Source organism: Corvus brachyrhynchos, unplaced genomic scaffold (assembly GCF_000691975.1).
Source record: "Corvus brachyrhynchos isolate BGI_N302 unplaced genomic scaffold, ASM69197v1 scaffold26, whole genome shotgun sequence".
Lineage (NCBI taxonomy): Eukaryota > Metazoa > Chordata > Aves > Passeriformes > Corvidae > Corvus > Corvus brachyrhynchos.
This window is the reverse complement of record NW_008239324.1, coordinates 2,211,282-2,230,895: the sequence shown is the minus strand read 5'-3', so window position 1 is coordinate 2,230,895 and position 19,614 is coordinate 2,211,282. Positions and strand designations below refer to the sequence as shown.

The 19,614-nt window shown below is 39.0% G+C and overlaps 1 protein-coding gene across 4 annotated transcripts in view; it reads left to right on the top strand.

Moving 5' to 3' along the window:
* Positions 1–19,159, top strand: part of PLCG2 (phospholipase C gamma 2) — a 53,521-nt gene extending 34,362 nt beyond the window's left edge. For all 4 annotated transcript variants that reach the window (XM_017741052.1, XM_017741054.1, XM_017741055.1 and 1 more), the window contains 13 exons: positions 1,044–1,112; positions 2,278–2,387; positions 3,233–3,329; positions 4,285–4,351; positions 4,604–4,761; positions 7,409–7,511; positions 8,466–8,675; positions 9,263–9,408; positions 10,399–10,513; positions 11,701–11,868; positions 12,179–12,267; positions 15,653–15,837; positions 16,620–19,159. In XM_017741052.1, coding sequence (XP_017596541.1) covers positions 1,044–1,112; positions 2,278–2,387; positions 3,233–3,329; positions 4,285–4,351; positions 4,604–4,761; positions 7,409–7,511; positions 8,466–8,675; positions 9,263–9,408; positions 10,399–10,513; positions 11,701–11,868; positions 12,179–12,267; positions 15,653–15,837; positions 16,620–16,662 — 1,560 coding nt within the window. In that variant the 3' untranslated portion in view covers positions 16,663–19,159. The remainder of the gene's footprint in view (positions 1–1,043; positions 1,113–2,277; positions 2,388–3,232; positions 3,330–4,284; positions 4,352–4,603; positions 4,762–7,408; positions 7,512–8,465; positions 8,676–9,262; positions 9,409–10,398; positions 10,514–11,700; positions 11,869–12,178; positions 12,268–15,652; positions 15,838–16,619) is intronic.
* Positions 19,160–19,614: the final 455 nt, after the last annotated feature.

Sequence of the window (19,614 nt, the reverse complement as noted above, 5' to 3'; positions counted from 1 at the left end):
ACTTTTGCCTTCCCCATGATTTGATTAGAGAAGCCCCACTGTGTACTGGGAGTTGTTGCCCTACTAAAATGAGTATTTTGATAATAGCCTTGCCTACCGTTGGCCCTGTCTTCTATTGCTGAAGTGGGCAGTGATTCTTAAAATGGTCATGCAGATGCCATTTGCTAAGTACTTCAGAAAAAATGAAATATTCTGCTGTACCTCTCACTCTGGACATTTCAGGGACAGTGTCCTACTGCCTTCTGTGGTAAAAGATACTTCTGAAGGCTGACTATTTGAGATAAGCATGAGGAAATCTCCCCAAGAGACTTATCTCTGGCTATTGACTAAACTAGGAGCCTGGATAATTGGCTGAGGATAAAGGTCTACTATCTGGATGGATGTGTTTCATTTTGAGGGAGATTTGCTTTGAAAAGCCTGAGGTGCTGTCTTCACTTTTCAAGTATATGTCTTTTAGAAGCTGCAGGAAACTACATCTGGCAGGTCTGAAGAAATCAAAACCTGGGGATTTTGTTTTTTTCTGGGGAGACTAAAAGGGACTAAAAAGATTTTAGACCTCAGGATTTTTATAATGTTGCCTACAGCAAAGGTTCTGTATCTTAGGACTGGGTTCAAATGGAATCACAAGGAGAGAATAAAATGAAAATATGACTCTGTATATTGTTTAGAGTTCTTACCTAATAGTGAAACCAATACTGGTACAAAAGTACTGTAACATGGAGATCATAAGGGCAGGTATTTCTTTTCTGGTTGCACACAGAAGAGTAATCACAATCAAAAAACCTTTTGACTGATTAAGTGATACCTTTATGAGGTATTGCTGTTCATTAAACTGAGGCATCAACTGATTAAATAACAAACTCATCTTCAGTTATGTTCAACTATAGAAGTGAGCAAAACAGAGGTGTCTGGCTTCCCTTCTCTTCTGCTGGGCTATGTGCTATCAAAAAGGTGGTTTCAGAAATGATGGTTCTATAAACATGAAGTACTTTTATAATTTTTGATTCCTGAAACTTGATTATTTTTTTCTTTCTTGTTTTTAGGAAAAAGATATTAATTCACTCTATGAAGTCAGGATGTATGTGGAACCTAGTGAAATCACCCCCACAGTGGTATGCTTAAAGAGAGATATTCACACTTACTGTAGACTTCTGAAAATTAGACTTACTGGTTTCCTGTTAGCAGTAATAAAAAGAACTGAAAGCATCAGGCTGCTTGATCTATGGGGGACTGGACAGCAGAAATTTAAAGGGTGTGACTTTTTTCTAGCCTCTCTTCAGAATTTGTACCCACCTATTTTCTTGTACAAATCCTGTTCATTTAGACTCACTTGGGCTCATTTGGGCACTTTTTGCTCTTGGGTCTGTGGAGGTGATTTGGTTTGGTGGGCTCCCAAATTAAATACCTGTGAGAGGGTTCAATTTGAGAAGGCCACATCTTCATGGAAAGAAAGTACAACATGAACATTTCTGTGCCTGTGGGTGTCTGTACACACTCGTTCCATTAGCAAGCATGTTCTGCATGCACAAATAAGTGCAGGCTTTATTCATGTGCTTTCTATAAAAATCTGGTGCCTTTGGTCTATTAATGAGTTATTAGAGTTTTTATTCATTTAAGAGATAGATCCCATTTTAAAAACAAGTGTCACAGCAAACACTGCTTATCTGGAGTTCTTGCTAGTGCCTACCTATTTGTAAATTCTCAAGAAAATCACCTGCTTGTAAATTTTGTGACTAATTCTTTTTAGTCTTTTTGGCCAGTGAATTTGCATTGCTGCTGAAGCATTTGTGTAGTAGTAAATTCAAGATAACGGTTTAGCTCATCCTGCTAAAACTGCGTGTCTTCCTAAAGGAAGTGTGACCAGCAGGATAGCTGATGTGATTTTGAAGTGGAGGTTTTGTAGGCACCTAAGCCTGAAAACTCCAAATGCTTATGAACACGTGTTATAAAAATAGAGGATTTATATTTCACCTTGTAGTTTTTTGTGGTTTTTTTTTTTTAATTTTTGTTTTCTACCATAATTGTATTGCAGCACCCAAAAAAGAAATTTTTTTTATTTTTCCTTCTTTTCCAAGATGATAGTTGAAGAATACCAAAGTAGCATCACTTGCTTCCACCAATAGATGTCACTCTGGAACTTCAGTATTTTGTTTTCTAAGCTTCATAACCACAACAAAAAATAATCCAATCCTCTGTATTTTTTTTTTTAAGATTGCATTATTGATTATTTTATGACCTGTCCCCCCAGATGACCCCTTTGCTCTGTTTCTCTTAAAGCCTCAGAGAACAGTGAAAGCCTTGTATGACTACAGAGCCAAAAGGAGTGATGAATTGAGCTTCTCTCGAGGAGCTTTAATTCATAATGTCACAAAGGAAACTGGAGGCTGGTAAGGACAAAGATTCCTCTTGGGAGAACTTCTGGTGACTTACTAGATGGAGGAAAAAATGAACTTTGAGTAGTAGTTTTTAAAAACTGCCTGTTGTCTGATTGCTGCTTATTAACTGTGCCCTTATAAATCTTAATGCCAGTGTATTAAAAAAAAAAACCCCAAACACAAAATCCCCTCATCTTCAATTCTCCTTTCATGTCTTTTTCATTTTTCTACCCCGCAGCAATAACCTCAGCCTGCAGAACCTTCATAGCCTGGTATATCCAGTATTTTTCCCATACTATCCAGTATTTTTCCCATACTATCCAGTATTTTTCCCATCTACCCTTCCTGGACATGTGTGTGTTCTGGGAAGTCATGCATCTCTTATCATTGCAATCATTGCTCTGCTTCTGTCCTTGCTCTGCTAAGCATTTCTCAGGAATCAAACCCACCTTTTTTAGTGCTCTGTACAGTCTCCTTTCATAACAGGTTTTCTTTTTTAGCTGGCTTGTAAATTGCTTGGAAAGCTTGGGAATCTAATGTTTCCCTGTAGTTTCTACAGGGTAATCAACCACATAATAGTATTTTTAGTACTGGAGGGGGAAAAAGCCTCTTAAGTCATTAATTGCAGTTTACAGTAACTGTAATTCCTCTGAAATCATCTGTTACTATAGTTAATGATCACTTTGTTAGAGCTTTTAGCTACTTCATCATTTATATTTTGGTGATAGCCAGCTAGACAATCTAGTGTGGGGTATTAATGACCAATTTCTTGGGGATTATTGCTTCATTAATGGCCTGTTGAAGCTCTTTAACTATTTTTTTTTTTTCATTCTGTCTACTTTTCTGTTTAAATTCAGGTGGAAGGGGGATTATGGAGAAAAAGTCCAACATTATTTTCCATCTAATTATGTTGAAGATCTGTCATCTGATAGCTCTGCTGAGCTTGAAAATCAGGTGAGGGTTACGGTTTGAACACTACATTTCCTTGGCTATCTGCTGGAAGTGGAAGTCTGGTTTATACACTCACAGCTCTGTGTGCTGTGTTTGAGAGAGCACAGAATAGAGGAATGAATGCATTTTTCATTGTTCTCTGCTGCTGAATATTTTTTTCAGGGCATCCCATGCTGAAAGCTATTTAAGGAGATAGAATATCATGAGTTGGAAGGGACCCCTAGGTATCTGTGATTCTATGATAGCTGAATTGGGGAGGTTTTAGGAGATTCTGGTTGTTTCCTGCTCATAAAAAATCATAAACAGTTTAGATTTTTCATAGTTTGGCTAAACAATAACATGCCTGAAACTTAACTAGTTTTCCTTTATAGTCACTGTCTTAATATTTGCAAATAAGAAAATTATATGTCCAAACACACCTTACTTGTCATTTTACTCTTCATTATAGGGTTTTTATGCATAGCTAACCCAATCCTGTTTGTCAAAAGAATCTAAAAAATATGGTCCCGTGTCTTGGACAAAGAGCTCTTGAACAAAAGAAAACAGAACTCCACAGTAATAAGTTTTGACATTTTTGAATTTTAAAAATAAAACATTGAATTCTTTTGTTCTTCTGAAGCACTTCCAATGATTTTCTAGAAGTCTTTGTAGAAAACCACAAGTATTACATTTCCTGCCCCCTGGTTACTGTAACCTTAAGCAGACTTAAAAAATGAACAGTTGTGTCAGGACAGAAGCTACTACAAAGTAATCTTGTTTTGACTGCTCTCACTGAAGAAATCCTCGTGTGTTTTTTAGATATGAAAACAGGCTTTTAAACACAGGCTTTCAAACATCATAGTGGACATGCTTTCAGTAAAGCTGAGATTAGATTTAATGGTGCACATTTATTATTTGTTAATGTCCTGTGCATGTTCACTCAAGAGATTTAGGGTCAGATTTAACTCATGTTTTTCAGATCATTGAGGACAACCCACTGGGCTCTCTGTGTCGTGGCATTCTGGTGCTCAATACGTACAATGTTGGTATGTATTTTCTGGTGCTTATATATGGACACCCGACCTTTCTCTGTTGAGTAGACTCTTTTATGTTTATCAGGAGGGATTTTAAAAAGACCAAATCAAGCCCCCCAAACACCTACTTGTATTAATATAGCCAGTACAACTAATATGTTGAAACTTCCTAACAGTATCTGCTGCAATAAATCAACAATGGCAGCTTAGAAAAAGAGCTGTTGGATTTCAGTATAAATTTCTTGCTATGGTTTTACCTAATAGTGAAAATGCCACAAGGAAAACACAAAAAGCCTTTTGTCTTCATTCTGGAACCTAAGAATCCAGAGGATCCATGTGTTGAGTTTGCAACTGATAAAGTAGAAGAACTCTTTGAATGGTACCAAAGTATCCGTGAGATCACTTGGAAAACAGCAGAAGAGGTATTGCTACAAATTTATCTGTTGTTGTTTTAAATAATGTACTGCTATAAATTTACAATAGGTTTTGTCTTTACCTGCCCTCTACTGCTATATGTTGCTCTCACATGGTCCTTGACCCTCTTGCATAGTGCTGTTGTCTGTTTATTTTATTGATGCTGTGATTCTTGTTCCATAACCTCTCTGGGGAATGGTAGGTGAATTAGCATTTTACATAAATTGATGTTAACAGGAGTTTTCCAGCAGAGTACTGTCTGTGATGCACCCTGCCCCTCAGTGAAGTGTGCTTGCTAGGCCAGAGTGGATACCACTGCAATTTTACAGCTGATCACACTGGTTCATCCCAGTGTTAAGCAGCAGAAGCTCCGATATCAGACTGTTCTTTTCAGAGCTGTGAATCCACCAGTGAGAATGTGTGAAATCTGAGCTGCCATTCTCTAAACTCCTCCTCTTTGCTAACTATTTTCCAGTGAATGCAGTGGCACTGATAGAGAATTGTTTGGCTAATACTTTGTTTGTAACTAATAACCACATTCTGGGTTTCCCTGTTCTTCAATAGTAGTATTTCCAAAAACTTGCCTAAAAATTGAAGGATTCTGCCTAAATTTAACTTCTATGTCCCTCTACTGCCACTTAAAGACATTCTTCAGGACTTGCTTTTCCTGCTCTGATGTACTAATTTACCTCCCTGTAATCCTTTCTAGTATTTAAGAAGTCTCTGACTTGACCAAAAAGTCCTTACTTTGGCTGTTCTTAAGGATACTCTTTTTTTAATATTGCTTTTATTCACCTTTTATTGTTAAGTGGGTGATATGGTTGATGGAAAATGTGTTTCAGTATCACGTTGGCTCATGCTGTTTATCTGTCATGTGGAATGGAAGTGCTCTGAGGGTTGTCCTGATCCTATTTATAGCAGACAAGTTGATGTCTCAAGCAGAGGACTGTAAATACAGCAAGGGGAGAAGCAACAGGAGCTGTTGACCTATTGTTGGGGGAGGAGAGATACAGTTCTTGTGCCAGGCTTTCATTTAGAAATAAAAATGAGAAAAAGAGAAACATGACCTAAAAGAAGTGTCTCCAAATCGAATGTTTTTTATGCTACAACAATGGCTCTTCAGGAACCTGGCAGCTTTTTCTCTCTCTGTACAGTTGGAGAAGTATTAAACAGTCTGTGTTCAAAGATGCTTTAAAACTCATTTCTGTCACTTGGGAGGCCTTTCTCACAGCGTGGCCTCTACAAAGTTCACATGATAGACTGACTGCAGCATGGGGAGGGGATGAAGATGAGGCAAGGCCCTTGTTGTCAGTACAGTTAACAGGCTGAATTTTGGGAAGGAAAAAGCACAGTGAGTTAAGACTCTGCTGCAATGTGATACAGGGGGATTTATTAATGAGTTTGGTTTTGGGCAATGTCTGTTATGTACAAAAAATAAAACTAAGCTTCGTGTATCTTGTAATCTCTGCTCAGTACTGATACTTGCCATGCTCCCCGGGGTGGTTGTTCCTTGCTCTCCTGCTTGGTTATCACTAGAGGTTTCTGTCTAGAGAGGAGCTCATGCCACCTAAAAGTGATCTTTTACTGCTTGGAGCTCTGGTTACTGTTGAGCAATGTCTGGGAACTGTGGTGGATCACTAAGTACAATGAGGTTTGTACAGCTTTTTCTGAAGGTTATTTCCAAGTCTAAAAACTGTATTCCTCTTTGTCTTTCTTAGACTTCAATGTATAATCCTGGGTTCAGTGAGATATTCTGGAAACTCATGGCTCCCTAGTTCTGATTTTCATTCCTTTTATGTTTGTCTTGTTGAGGGAATTCTTTTAGAAGGCTTCCTGATTGCTGCTGCTTCATGATCTTTTGTGCCAAAGCTAATCACTGTTCAGTATGGGACTCTTCTAACATGTTTTATTCTGTAGCTGCTTCTTATGCCTGAAAAGCCTCCAGCCCAAATGTCTCCACTCAGGACATGTCTTTCTGCTTTCAGCAGTTCCCAGTCTCTGCTGGCAGGGAACATTGCTCAGCTTCCACAGAGCAGGTGCTTGCAAACGTGGAAGTAGAGAGTGGGTTTAGTAGTGGGGATTTCAACAAGATTGCACATGATTTTCTTACAGAACATGATGGGTTTGGTGCACAAATAGAAAACAACATAAGAATGATGCACAGAGGGTTTGAATTTCACTGTTTGGGAGTTACTAACAAGACTTAAGTTCTGCCAAGGATTATAAATAGATACAGAGACACTTCACTACCCTTTGCATTTTTTCTGCATACATTTGCATTTATATGAGGTATAGGGTTAAGAATGTAACTAAAATTGAATTGAGTAGAGCCACATTAAAAGAAAAAAAAAATGTTGCCAGGATTCTGAGCAAGACTGATCAGGGAAGAACTGAAACCCTTGCTTGTAAAAACCCCAAACACCACCTTTCTCCCCACCAAAAAAAACCCAAAAGTACATTCCCAGCTAAACCTCACTGTTTGCTTATTGCCTGTTCTCTGACTTGGATCTGAAAGGCCATTACATCTGTGCAAGTGTGTAAGGTATCAGGTAGGAATCTGGGCACCAGAGAAGGCATTCATTAGAGTGCACCCTGGAGCTACTGTGCCATAATACTCGGTGTGCCTATCATCTAAAACTTTGTTATGTTTTCCAGGAGAACAGGAGGAAATACTGGGAAAAGAATCAGTTAATTGCTATTGAATTATCTGATCTGGTAATCTACTGCAAGCCAACAAGCAAAACCAAGGACAATTTAGGTATTGCCTTTGATGTTACATTGGAATTTTACCCTTCCTACTATCTTTACAGATGTTAGTTGGGATTTTAGGTCTGAAGATACAATCTATCCTACTGGAAAACAAAGTTCTGCCTCACCTAGGCAGTTTTCAATAGCACTTTGAAGCTGTACACCAGGGAACTTGGTGCTGTTCATCTATCACAAAAGAACTGTCACAAATTTTAATTAGTTAACTAGAGGCACCCTCTCAGATGTATATTCCATGGGGAAGCTCACTAGTTACATCTCAATTGACTTTTTTGAGACTAAAATCTCTGGCTGAACACTTGTGATTTGTTTGTAAAAAACCTTCATAAATAGGTTTACTGTGCATTTTTAAATTTTACTGTAAGAACATGTTTGCCAGGACTAAGCTGTTGGAATGATGTATGGCTTCATAATATAACTGGGCCTCTGTAAGTGCAGCTGTGGATTGTGACACTGAAATATGTACTTTTTATTCCAGTTTTTTGTCATTGCTACTGGAGAAGCCAACAAGCGTGCCCTTTTTCTTTAAGTTTCTTTGCAAATGTTTTTAATAAGCTGTCACTGCATTTAAGACATTATAATTATAGTCATTGTTTGAGGCATTGGCTAACCCTGGCTCACCCTTTCTTCTCCCCATTTCAACCTAGGAAAAGATGTCTCATTTAAATATGTGTTATAGTGATCAGAAGTACATTATTAGCAATGAGATGAGAACATGACTACAGGCTCTTATCTGCCCTTCTGTAAAGCGTGTGGCAGGCAGGCAATTTTAACTTTCAGCCTTGATTTTCAACCAATTTGCCGTGTCTGCGTGAAAACTGTGCCAATTATTGCATTAAAGGACAAGGCAAAACAAAGTAAAACAAAGTGTTGGTAAAAATACAGTATAACTGTCAACATCTTTCTTCCTTTGGTAACCACTGTTCTTCCTCCCATCCCTGTGTAGACAATCCTGATTTCAGAGAAATCCGTTCTTTTGTGGAAACCAAGGCAGAGAGCATCGTTAAGCAAAAGCCACTGGAGCTGTTGAAGTACAACCTGAAGGGTTTGACTCGCGTCTATCCCAAAGGACAGAGGGTTGACTCATCCAACTATGACCCGTTTCGCCTCTGGCTTTGTGGCTCCCAGATGGTGGCTCTTAACTTCCAAACTCCAGGTAATTTTCCCTTTGAAAAAGGATCTAATGCATCTTCCATTTCACTATAAATGAGCCCTTTTCTGGCTCTTCTGCCTTTCTAATCACCATCCTATTTATTTGGACTTCCTGCAAGAAAGGGTGTTTAGTTTGCTTTTTAATGTGTGGGTTGCCATCCAAAGCTGGGCCCCAGAAACAGATCTCCAAAAGCCCTGTCTCTGAGCCTAACTGCCCCCAAACCCTGAAAGATTTATTTCACCTCGATCTCTTTGTGATAAGCAAGGAGACATGTTTACGGTGAGTTTCAGGTGGATGAATGGTTGTGCAGCCACAGGGAAGGCTGTATTCCACTTCCTGGTGAGGGCCAGCTAGTTTGTGACACATTGATAGGAAGCTAATTGGGGATGGAGATGGGGTTTTTTGGGATTAAAATTGGTGAGAAATGGCCTGTCAGATTCAGTTACTGAAGGAAGCAAGTCTCCCACCGTTCCAGCTCTTTCTGGTAAAGTGCTGACCAGAAAGAATTGCAGAGAGGAGCTGTTAATCTGGTATTTCCTTAGCTTTATTCCAGGGGATCTTGTGTTGTGACTGTTTAACTCTCTCCCCAGATAAATACATGCAATTGAACCATGCCTTGTTTTCCTTGAATGGACACACTGGCTATGTGCTGCAGCCGGAAAGCATGAGAAATGAGGAGTATGACCCAATGCCAAATGACTCCAAGAGGAAATTGCAGATGATTATGACAGTGAGGGTAAATCTCTTTTGTAAATTATGCTTTTTTACAAGTCATAAATATCTATAAAACGAAAAATAAAGCTATTATGTTTCAGAGCAAGATCTGACAGATTGTCAAAATACTGTTTTTAAATGTCAGTGTGTGTGAGAATAAAAGTAACTTCACTGGTTCCTGAAAAGAAATACATGTCTTTATCATGCTAATGAAGAACATGCTATAGGACTGAAACCGCAATCCTGGGATGATTTTGTGTAATTTCTAATAAAAACATCAAATGAACTCACTTGAATTTCCAATCAAATGGGTTCTTAGTAGCAGTGTCCTACTGGAGATTGATTAGCAGCAGACTAACTAGTTTAGGGATTTTGAGTGTGAAAGAAAGATATTTATAATGACATGTAGAAACTAAACAGAAAACCTAATAAACTGACCCCCACTTCATCATATTTAATCCACTATGACTTAATCTGAATGTCATTCTCATTTTTCTTCAAGAGATGAGTTTATCATTGGAAAGTTTTGCCATCTTGACTGGGTGCCAGACAGGGTTGGACTTGTTTCTGTTCTCAGTTGCTGTGCAGTAAGACATGTCCTTTCACAGTATGTTTTCTGAGAAAGAGGAAACTCTTCACTACAGTTTAAAGATGAGGTAAACGGCCTGTGAATTCAAAGCAGAAATGTCTTGAAATGGGTATGTAATAAAGAGAGAAGAAAGATAACAAAACTTGTGCTACAGGCCTGGCCTGGAGCTGCACACTGTGTGTAATGAATGTCAGCTACAGTGCCTTTTTTTTCCACAATGAAAATCATTGAGTTACCCAGACTATGGAAGGTATTGTTATTGGTGGCACAGATAATACATGCAAACATATTCAAGAGAGAGAATGTGTACTTTTCCATGTTCTGGATTTTTTCCCCCCTCTCGTTCTGTAGGCTACTTCTGTTCAGCAACAATGATTCCAAGTTTCCTTGGGAGGTGGTTATAATTTACAGTTGCTTTTGCAGGTTTTAGGTGCTCGTCATCTCCCTAAACTTGGTAGAAGCATCGCCTGTCCCTTTGTAGAGGTTGAGATTTGTGGGGCTGAATACGATAACAACAAATTCAAGACAACAGTTGTGAGTGAGTATCTGGGTTTCTGTGTTGCTGGGATATGGTTGTACTTCCAGGGTACTTAAACAACGTGAGCAGAGGATGAGCACTATAGGGGGAGTAAGTTAACTGTAGCTCTGGACTGATGAGTCACAAAGGCTTGTTCTCTTGCTTATCTCGGGCCCTGTTAATTTGAGAAACTTCATTGTATATCAAATTTAGGAAAAAAAAACTGTTATAGTTTGGGGGAAAAAAGTCCCATTCTGTTATGTTGTTGCCCAAGCATAAGTTTTGTGTATTTGCATATTTTAAAGTATTACTGTCTTGAGAGTGCCTCCAACAGTGCTACTCAGTTCCCAAAAGTCTGGCCCAAATGGGGAGTTACTACTGTGAGATCCAGACTGTGTTTATTTAAACGGAGGTTCTAAGACTGGCACTCCCTTGGAGACAGCTTGGGTGTATAGGGCTGTAAAACAGAGTAACTTGCAATGCATTAGAAGTCTGACCAAAGCTCAGTCCTGGGGAGTTCTGGATAAGGAATTTGTTTGTGTTTACATGAACTTAAAGAGTACTGAAATGGGACAATATTTCAGCCACTTCATATTTCACCATTTAGTATTTCTGGATGCAACAGTGTTCCTCTGGTGAAAAACAGGCTTTGGTTCTGATTATCCAAACCAGTGATACCAGTGGAAAATAAACACAGAATCAGAAACAGAATGTGCATTGTGGCTCCTCAGTACTTCAGAGAAGATGATTATGATTTAAACTTTCTGTGGGAAGTGACCAAGACTTTAGAGAGCGAGCTTCCTGGTTGTGTCACATATAGCAAATCTTGGTGTTCTGTACATGACTACAAAAATTGGGCCAAGGTACATTAATCTTCCTAGTGCTTTTCCTGCTTTCTCTTGGATATGGAGCGTGAGGCTTATATGAGAAATTAATTAGCTTTCTTTTTTCTCTTTACAAATACATGTCCATGTACGAATACAAATAATAGCTTTTCTTCATGGATTTTCATCCCTGCCAAGTTTCCTCCTAGTTCTCCCACCAAGTAAACAAATACAAACTTTCTGAAGCAAGGTTACAACATAAGACAGATGGTAAATAGGATTTTTGGGCTTCTGTATGCCTAGAAAATGTCCTGGGATACATACCCATATGTGAATGAAGTGAAATTATTGCTTCATCCTGCAAATGTTTCCTTTTCATTGCAGATGACAATGGCCTTAATCCAACTTGGGCACCTTATGCAGAGCAAGTGAAATTTGAAATTTACGACCCAAATCTGGCGTTCCTGCGCTTTGTTGTTTACGAGGAGGATATGTTCAGTGATCCCAACTTCTTAGCACATGCCACTTTTCCCATCAAAGGAATCAAATCAGGTGAGATCAGTGGTTAAAATGAGGTGCTGTTGAGCATTATTGTACTGTGCCAGACTCTGCTGCCAGGCTCCCTCCTGCCTCGATGAAGCTCCTTCCTCTGGCTTTAGTTTTCAAGAGCATGTGAAATCAGGTGTTTCTCAATTTTGCTAGTCTTGTCTTTTGCTTCTCTCCAACTGCCATAGCAGACCCTGCTCTCAGCAGAGGAGCATTTGAACACTGAAGAATGTTCACAGTGTGCACCATTTCTGTGAGTGCAAATTCCCCCTTGATGGTCTCTAATTGTCCTTTGTTTTCATTCCCCTTGCCCCAGGTTTTAGGTCAGTTCCTCTCAAGAATGGCTACAGTGAAGATATAGAGCTGGCCTCGCTTCTGGTGCACTGTGAGATGCAACAAGTTCTGGTGAGGACCACTGGGGTTTGTTTTGTGCACTTAGTGTGTCTGTTATCAGTTCTTTGTGGAAAGCAGGAACTGAGGATTCAGTTTTCTGTTCTGTGTCTGATGTGCTGTTGTCAGGCATTTCTTCTGCAGGTACTGGGGAAGACAAATAGCACAAATTGAGTTACTCTCCCTCTGGGTGGACAGATTACACGGTTGTTAAAAGAAATAATGCACAAACAAAGCCTCATTACCTCCAATAGTTTTTGCTGTAACAGCATGCTCATTGTCTTTCCTTGTTAACTGACTGATGCCATGCAAAGTTAGCTAAAATCAGCTTTGGCTTCATAGAATCATCTTTTTTTTAAAGGTCCTACATAAAAAAAGAAATCACCTCAGCAATAGAAGATAGTAATTTCTCCCACTATTTCATTAAAATAAACAACCCAACAAGAAGACATATCTGGTTCTTAAAGAACTGCTAATCTGCTTCTTTTAAGCCTCTCTAAACACCTACTTGAAGTAGTAGTATTTTAAAACACATAAGGGAAAAAAAAATGATGCATCCTTGCTCATGAATGCAGGCATTAAAGCAGCTGATTTGTGAACAGTGTTTGTTGGTGTTCCAAGGGTGCTGCTGTATCATGTTGATTTGAAGGATATTTCTCAGAGTCTTTCTCAATAATATATTATGTAATTTAAATATACTTGTGATATGATGAAAGTTCAAAGATGCTTCTGGGAAGTGGCTGTTTCAGGGTGCTTTCCAGCACTGTTCTGATTCAGAGAAAAAAAAAAAGTTCAACTTCTTATTTGTAGTCTGTCAAATCATTCAGGCCCATGCTGCACTTCACACCAGTGTACATTATTTTTCTGATTGAAACATCAGCTTCTGTGAACTCTTAAGTCATTATGTCTCTGGAGGGATTTGTGCCTGCAGTTGCATACACTGAACTGGGAATTTCTGAATTCAGTCACACTGTTTTTCCCAAAGGAGTGGAAGCCTTTTTCAAACATGCTTTGTGGAGGTTTGTACGAAGCCACCTTATAAAACCTGATGTAAAAGGACAGCGTGTGCAATGACAGTGTTGAAAGCTGTAGTAGGTTCCTGTAGGTTCCTTCTGTGAGCCAGCCAGGGGTTCTGAGAGCAGGAGAGGACTAGAAGCTGAGCCTAGTGGTGTGTGTGTAAACAGGAGACCTATGTCCTTTCAAGATAATATTTAAATTGTTCATATTTAAATTGTTAATATTTCACGGACTCGAGTCTGACAGAGGAGGCCTGGGACACTGCTGCTTTAGGGCTTGCTGCCTTTGAGAAAATCGACAAAATCACCATTGCCTAATGCTGAGCATGGACATCACTTGTGGATGCATTGCAAATCCCTCCTGCTGTGGCTTGTCTTCAGGAACCCAGATCATTATTTGCCTGGGGCAGGAGCAGCTCTCAGTGTTGTTCACAGCAGCAGTCTGTCCCCCAATCTGTCAGCACTGACTCCTTTGACAGTAGCACATTTCACACTCTAGAAGCCCCTTCTGCTTGTTAAGCCAAATGAAGATGCAGCTCAGCTTGGTGTTTTTACAATGCCTGGTGTCTCTGGGTGGTAATGCAGTGGCAGGAGAACTTCCAAAAACTTCCTTTTGTTTGGCAGCCTGCAACAGACCCAGGCTTACTAAAGTTGTCAACTCTAGAACTTTTGCCAGATCATTCAAGAAGCATCAGAAAAGATCAAAGCTGCCTCTGTTTCTCTGCTTCCTTTTAAAAAGTGATGACCCTCCATAAAATGATACCATTTAATAACAGGCCTGTTTATATACAGAGCCCATCTGTGTGCTCTTGGAGATGAAATACAAAATTATGGCGAGGAATTACAGATGGCTGTGGAGTTTATTAGGAATAGTAAAGCAAAAATATTGTAGACATAAGCATGTACATTTGTGAATTATTATGTGGGGCCTTACGCAGTTCCTGTACAAGTTAAACAGGTTTTTTGATATTGTAGAAATTGTACTGTACTGAGGTGGTTGTTATATTTATAAGCACGTCTTATTTGCTTGAAAATTGATTTACTTCCTTCAGAAAGTGTATGTATTTCTTCAGCTTTTTCTGACTACAGTCAGCCTCAATGGTGTATATGTTCTTGACTTAAAGATTGAAGTGGACATCCTTAAATGTACTTTTGTGGATACATTTATTTACAACAAGTAACAGTAGTATATATGCTTCTTGATGGCTACACCTGCAAATTGGTAATTAACAATCTGCATTTCCTTTGTGATTTGGGAATAAAAAGTTTCCTACCCCTTTACAAACAAAAATTAAATAAATTACTCTTAAAATATTAATCAGTAGCATATCACTGAGGTTGTTTCAGTTGCTCCAACCCGTACCTGCATAGGAATGTGTTTCAGGAGGAAAAAGAAGGTTTAGGAAAGGATCATGTTGCTGTAACTGAAACCCCTTGGGTGTGTTGCTAAGCTATCAATTTTCCTAGATCTGGACTGAATGCAGAAAGAGGCATTCTTATTAGTATGCTGCCTTTCAAAATGTTTGGATTTATTACATTTATCGATTGCATGTCATTTCTTGTAGAAGGAGTATCTTGTTTTGCTGCTGATGTGAAAATTAAGACTTCAGTCCTGCTAGTTCTATTCCCCACTAGTAACTTTATAAAGAGGCAGCTTTTGCATCCAGAGTTTTGAAGTATTAAAATAATTTGAAGTCCTAAAGGGAATCATGATGATTGTTTTATAGTTGTGGAATATTTTGAGACCTTCTACTGTGGGCTACAACTGAAACTCAGACTTACTCAGTTCCTCTGCAAGTACTGAATTGCTGTAGTTACATAGAAATGCAGGATCTGTCTGTCTTTCTTGACTGTCTGGGTACTTGCTGCTGTTAGGGGTCCTATTTACCAGTCAGTATTTTGATCTTTAGTCTGTATTTCAATAGAAAATCCCCAGGATTGTCACCTTGTCACATGATACATAAATATGATGGAAGAGCCAAAAATGAAACATTTAAAAAATGTGTTTTTAATATTATTATAATCTGATAAGTCATCATGATACACTATTTTCTGTTCTTCCCTCAACAGACTGACATGCTCTATTAGGAAAAAATATTCTGATAGAAGTGTTTAGATACACAAATTTTGTGACCTGTGCTAGAACGTCCCTGATGCCCCTGTCAAGATGGTATGGCTGGACAGACTGTGAGGCTGAGGGGTTTTTTTAGTGCTTTCTAAGTTAGTTTGTTTCCAGAAACATTCCAGAAACATCCCATCAAACATTCTATGCAGCTATTAAAATGTGGTTAGGAAAACAAAATAATCCCCCAAACTCTGTTGATTCTGTGTCATTTTGGGAACGTGTTTTGCAAGTTACCTTGATTTCCAATATTCCTTTGAAGGAAAGTGAAGAAGAGCTTTATTCCTCATGTCGGCAACTTCGGAAGCGCCAGGAGGAGCTTAATAACCAGCTGTTCCTCTATGACAGCCACATGAACCTAAGGAATCCCAACAGGGATGCTATACTGAAAGAATTCAACGTGAATGAGCACAAACTACAGATATATCAAGAGACTTGCAACCGCAGGTGGGTTGATGATCATTCTCCCTTCCAAGGCAGCTCTGTCTAGACAGGATTTATGGTAAGGAAACCTCAAATATATCAAAAGGAGCATCTAAAGTGCTGTGAGGGTAGAATGAGCTCATCTGAAACAAGGAAGGGCTGCAGAGAAGCCAGGCTGGGCCTCAAGCCACTAGAGGCCAGCAGAAGCTGTGGAATGTGTGCTCAGTGACATCTCAGTTGCAGTGATCACAGTGACACTTGTAATCCTGTGAGATTTTATATCCCTCTCTTCTGCTTTCTGGGAGGAAAGCCTGGAAGTATACACAGACAAATAAATAAACCTCTTCATTCTTGCTGTGCTATCAGAGTTATGTCCCTGGAAATGTCATGCACATATGAAATATGTGGGAACAGATACACAAACCACAAAAGATAAAGCCAGTATTGAATTGTAACAGCACAGCATTGTCAGTTCAGTGTCAGTACATTATCCAGAGCTTAGGGGAAGGTTCCTTCTCCTTGGCCTTCCACTTTTGGGCTGAATGTGAGGGAGATAGAGAGAGGCTTCATGTACCAAGAGGAAGTTTTGAGTAGATCTCAAGACTTTAAATATTCTTACCCTTTATTGTGTGTGCTGAACAGCTGCATGAATCACTTGTTTGCTTCCATTTATTGAGGGAAAAAAATGGCAATGCTCATTGCTGATATATTGCTTGCCATTGGTATCCAAGTACACTGAACTTGGTAGACTGTTTTCCTCTGAAATTCCTTTTAAGCTTGACTTTTTCCTTTTCTTTTCCCTTAAGATTAAAGGAGAAGAAAGTTAGTAACAGCAAATTCTACTCTTAGAGCCCGTCATTCTTTGATGTGTGCTTTACGGTGCAGTTCAGGAAGAGATGAATTTATCCTGGTCATCCTACTCAGCGACGGTTTCATCAGATGGAATGACTGGAAGAAGAGGAGGAAGAGGAAATACGGATTTCCTTTATAGTTTCTTCTTCTTAAAAAAATCTGTTTTAATACCTAATAATTTATATTCTGTACAAAGCATACCCTCTGTGCAGGCCAGAGCTTCTGTGTATTCAAGATTTTTAAAACTTGAGGATGTGTAGTTGGATAGACCTCACTTCTCATTATCAGTAGCTGAAGTACAAGTATAAATCATCTCCTGTATGTGTGTACACAGGCTGAAGATAAGGCAGTCACAACAATTTGCATGCGTGGAATCACACCACTTTAACAACCTGGCTCCTCAAGATGAACTAGTAGTAAGTTTTTAATTTATTAAATGCTGTACAAGCACTTCTACACCAGCACTGTCATGTCATGTATGTTAGTCCTCAAGGCAGCAGATTGTGCTGCTGATACTGTATAAAATATTTTGGGCAGCTATTGTCTCTTATTAAAAGTTTTCTGTTACATTTTCGAGAACAAGATAATATGTTAATTTTGTTGAAAGCAAATACCCTCTGTGACTGTAGTTGTGTTTTTTCTGCTGAACTCTCTTTAAAGGTTTAGGAAAGGAGCAATGTGTGAGCCTCTATTCATAGCTCCTGTGAACTTGTGTTCACAGCCTCGAGGCACTGGGAGAAGTTCTAAGATATGCAGTAGGAGATATCTGTTTGTTTGCAGAAAGGGAAGGTATTTAAAATTCTGAGAACCACTTACTTTTGTACAGTATCATTTCTGCAAATCCTTTCAGCTGCTAATGTGCTTAGAAATGAATTTTTAAATGAACTGTCAATTTTTAATCTTGCAATCCTACGTAGATGATAGTCAAATGATAGTGTTCTGTAAATGTAGACCGTTTTCCCAAAATGTAACTAATCCAAGAATGAGAGTGCGCACAAATACAGAGGTGCATCCTCCTGGTGCCTTTAGTCAAATCAAGAACATGGAGCTGCAGATGAGAATACTTGTTAGATTAGCAAGTGTATTTTCGTGCCAGAGCAGAACTAAAGTGCTTCAATGGAATATTTAACAGCAGTTGTCATAATTTCTATATGTGTTGGTCCTTTGTGCTAGTGCTGTGTTGTTATAATCAAATTCCTGGTTGTCTTATCTCTACATGGGTGGAGTTTTGCTATCTATATTCCCAGCTTTAACTTCCAAATATGTGCAGAGGAGTTTAGCTTTTGGAGTGACTGCCTGAGGCACAAAATGCTGCTTACACAGAGCTGTGCTTCTGATCACAGAGGACTTGCACAGATTTGGGATTCATGGCCTGATGCAGCTGCCTCAGCAATTTTCAGTTTCTCTTGCTCCCCACGCTGTGACTTCTGTTGTTTCAAGAGGCACTTAATTGATGCCACTGTGCATTCACAGATGATGGCTTGAGAAACCCCTTTGAGATTTCAGCTATTGTGCAAAGACAGTATTGTCTCAGAGATGAAAGTGTTATAATGCTGTATCCCACAAAGGGGTGGCTTCTGTAAATGTTTTATTATAAAGAAATTAATTACTAATCACCCAACTGAAAATCAGAGAAAAGTTGAAGGCAATTCTCTGCTTTTTCATCCTGTCTGAAATCTCTTCAGTACCCAGCTGTGATTGACCTCTTCAAGGAGTAGATGGGTGTAAACCCTACTCAAACAAAGAAAAAAATCTCATCAACTGTGGATTTGGGAGGTGGAGCTGTAACCCAGACTGTTGTATAGAGCTGGTTTTATCTTCATTATCCAGGTCTGGATTGTTCTGCTTGTCAGAATTCTTTTTAAGCTCAGTTCCAGAGCAGACCCAACCCAACTGGCCATTTGTCTTGGCTTCCTTCATTCTTGTGTGTATTCCTGACACAGCACAGCCACTGTGTGATGGACACAGGAGTGAGTTCCTTGTGCTGCTCTTGTGCAAATATTTAAGAATTAGCACATTTTGTCGTCCTTTGAAAAGTCCTGTGCACATTCTCCACACATGCATGATGTCAGAAGTTATAAGAGGCACTCCATCAGTGTTTATGGAAATGCATTTTGTTTTACAGTAAGAATTTTTCCCAGACTATGATGTTACACTGTGTGCAGAATGAAAATACTGCAGTGACTCTCCTGCTGATTTGCAAGTGGTGGGGAAGGCCATGTTCTAACTCCTCTTGGTTCTTGCATTCTGTGTCTTATCTTCAAGACCTCACCTATCAGTTCTTCCTCGGGGCAGACTCTGTAGCAACTTTTTCACAGTTGCAACTGTTTGAGTATGAAAGTAGGTTTGAATGCGTGTGCTAATTTTTTTTAATCCAGGAGGGAAAACATTCATAAATTTTTGAAGTTAACAATTGTTAAATTGTTATATTCTTTTAGAAACTGTTTTAAATCATTGAAATAACTTATTTTAATAAATAATTTTTGATATCTCACATTAATGTGAATGATGCCAGGTGCTTCTTTGTTTAAGCATTGCTTGTTGAATTTCATTACTTTTGCCAGTCATTTGAAGCAGTGAGTTCTTACTGAAAAGTGATCTGCTGGTGTGGTATGGCGTGCTTTGCTAGAGGTTGGAAGAAGGGCATTTCTGTGTTTTTAAGATGAACTGACTTAATGATTGTCCAGTAGATAAGGGTATCATTGCACTTCCTCTGGCTCCAAACACATGAGGCAGAAGGAAAGGGTCAAAGATCAAGTTTAACTTGTGACTCCAAACCAACCTTTTTCAGTGAGAGGCAGATACAAACTCCAGCTCTAATGAGAATCAGATTTGTATGAGCTTGAACAATAAAATCTGAGCAAGGCAAAGATTAAATTTGTGGTAATTTGGAAGAAGAGTAATATTGATTTTTACCAAGAGATTGCACGGGGAGAACTGCTGCTGGGT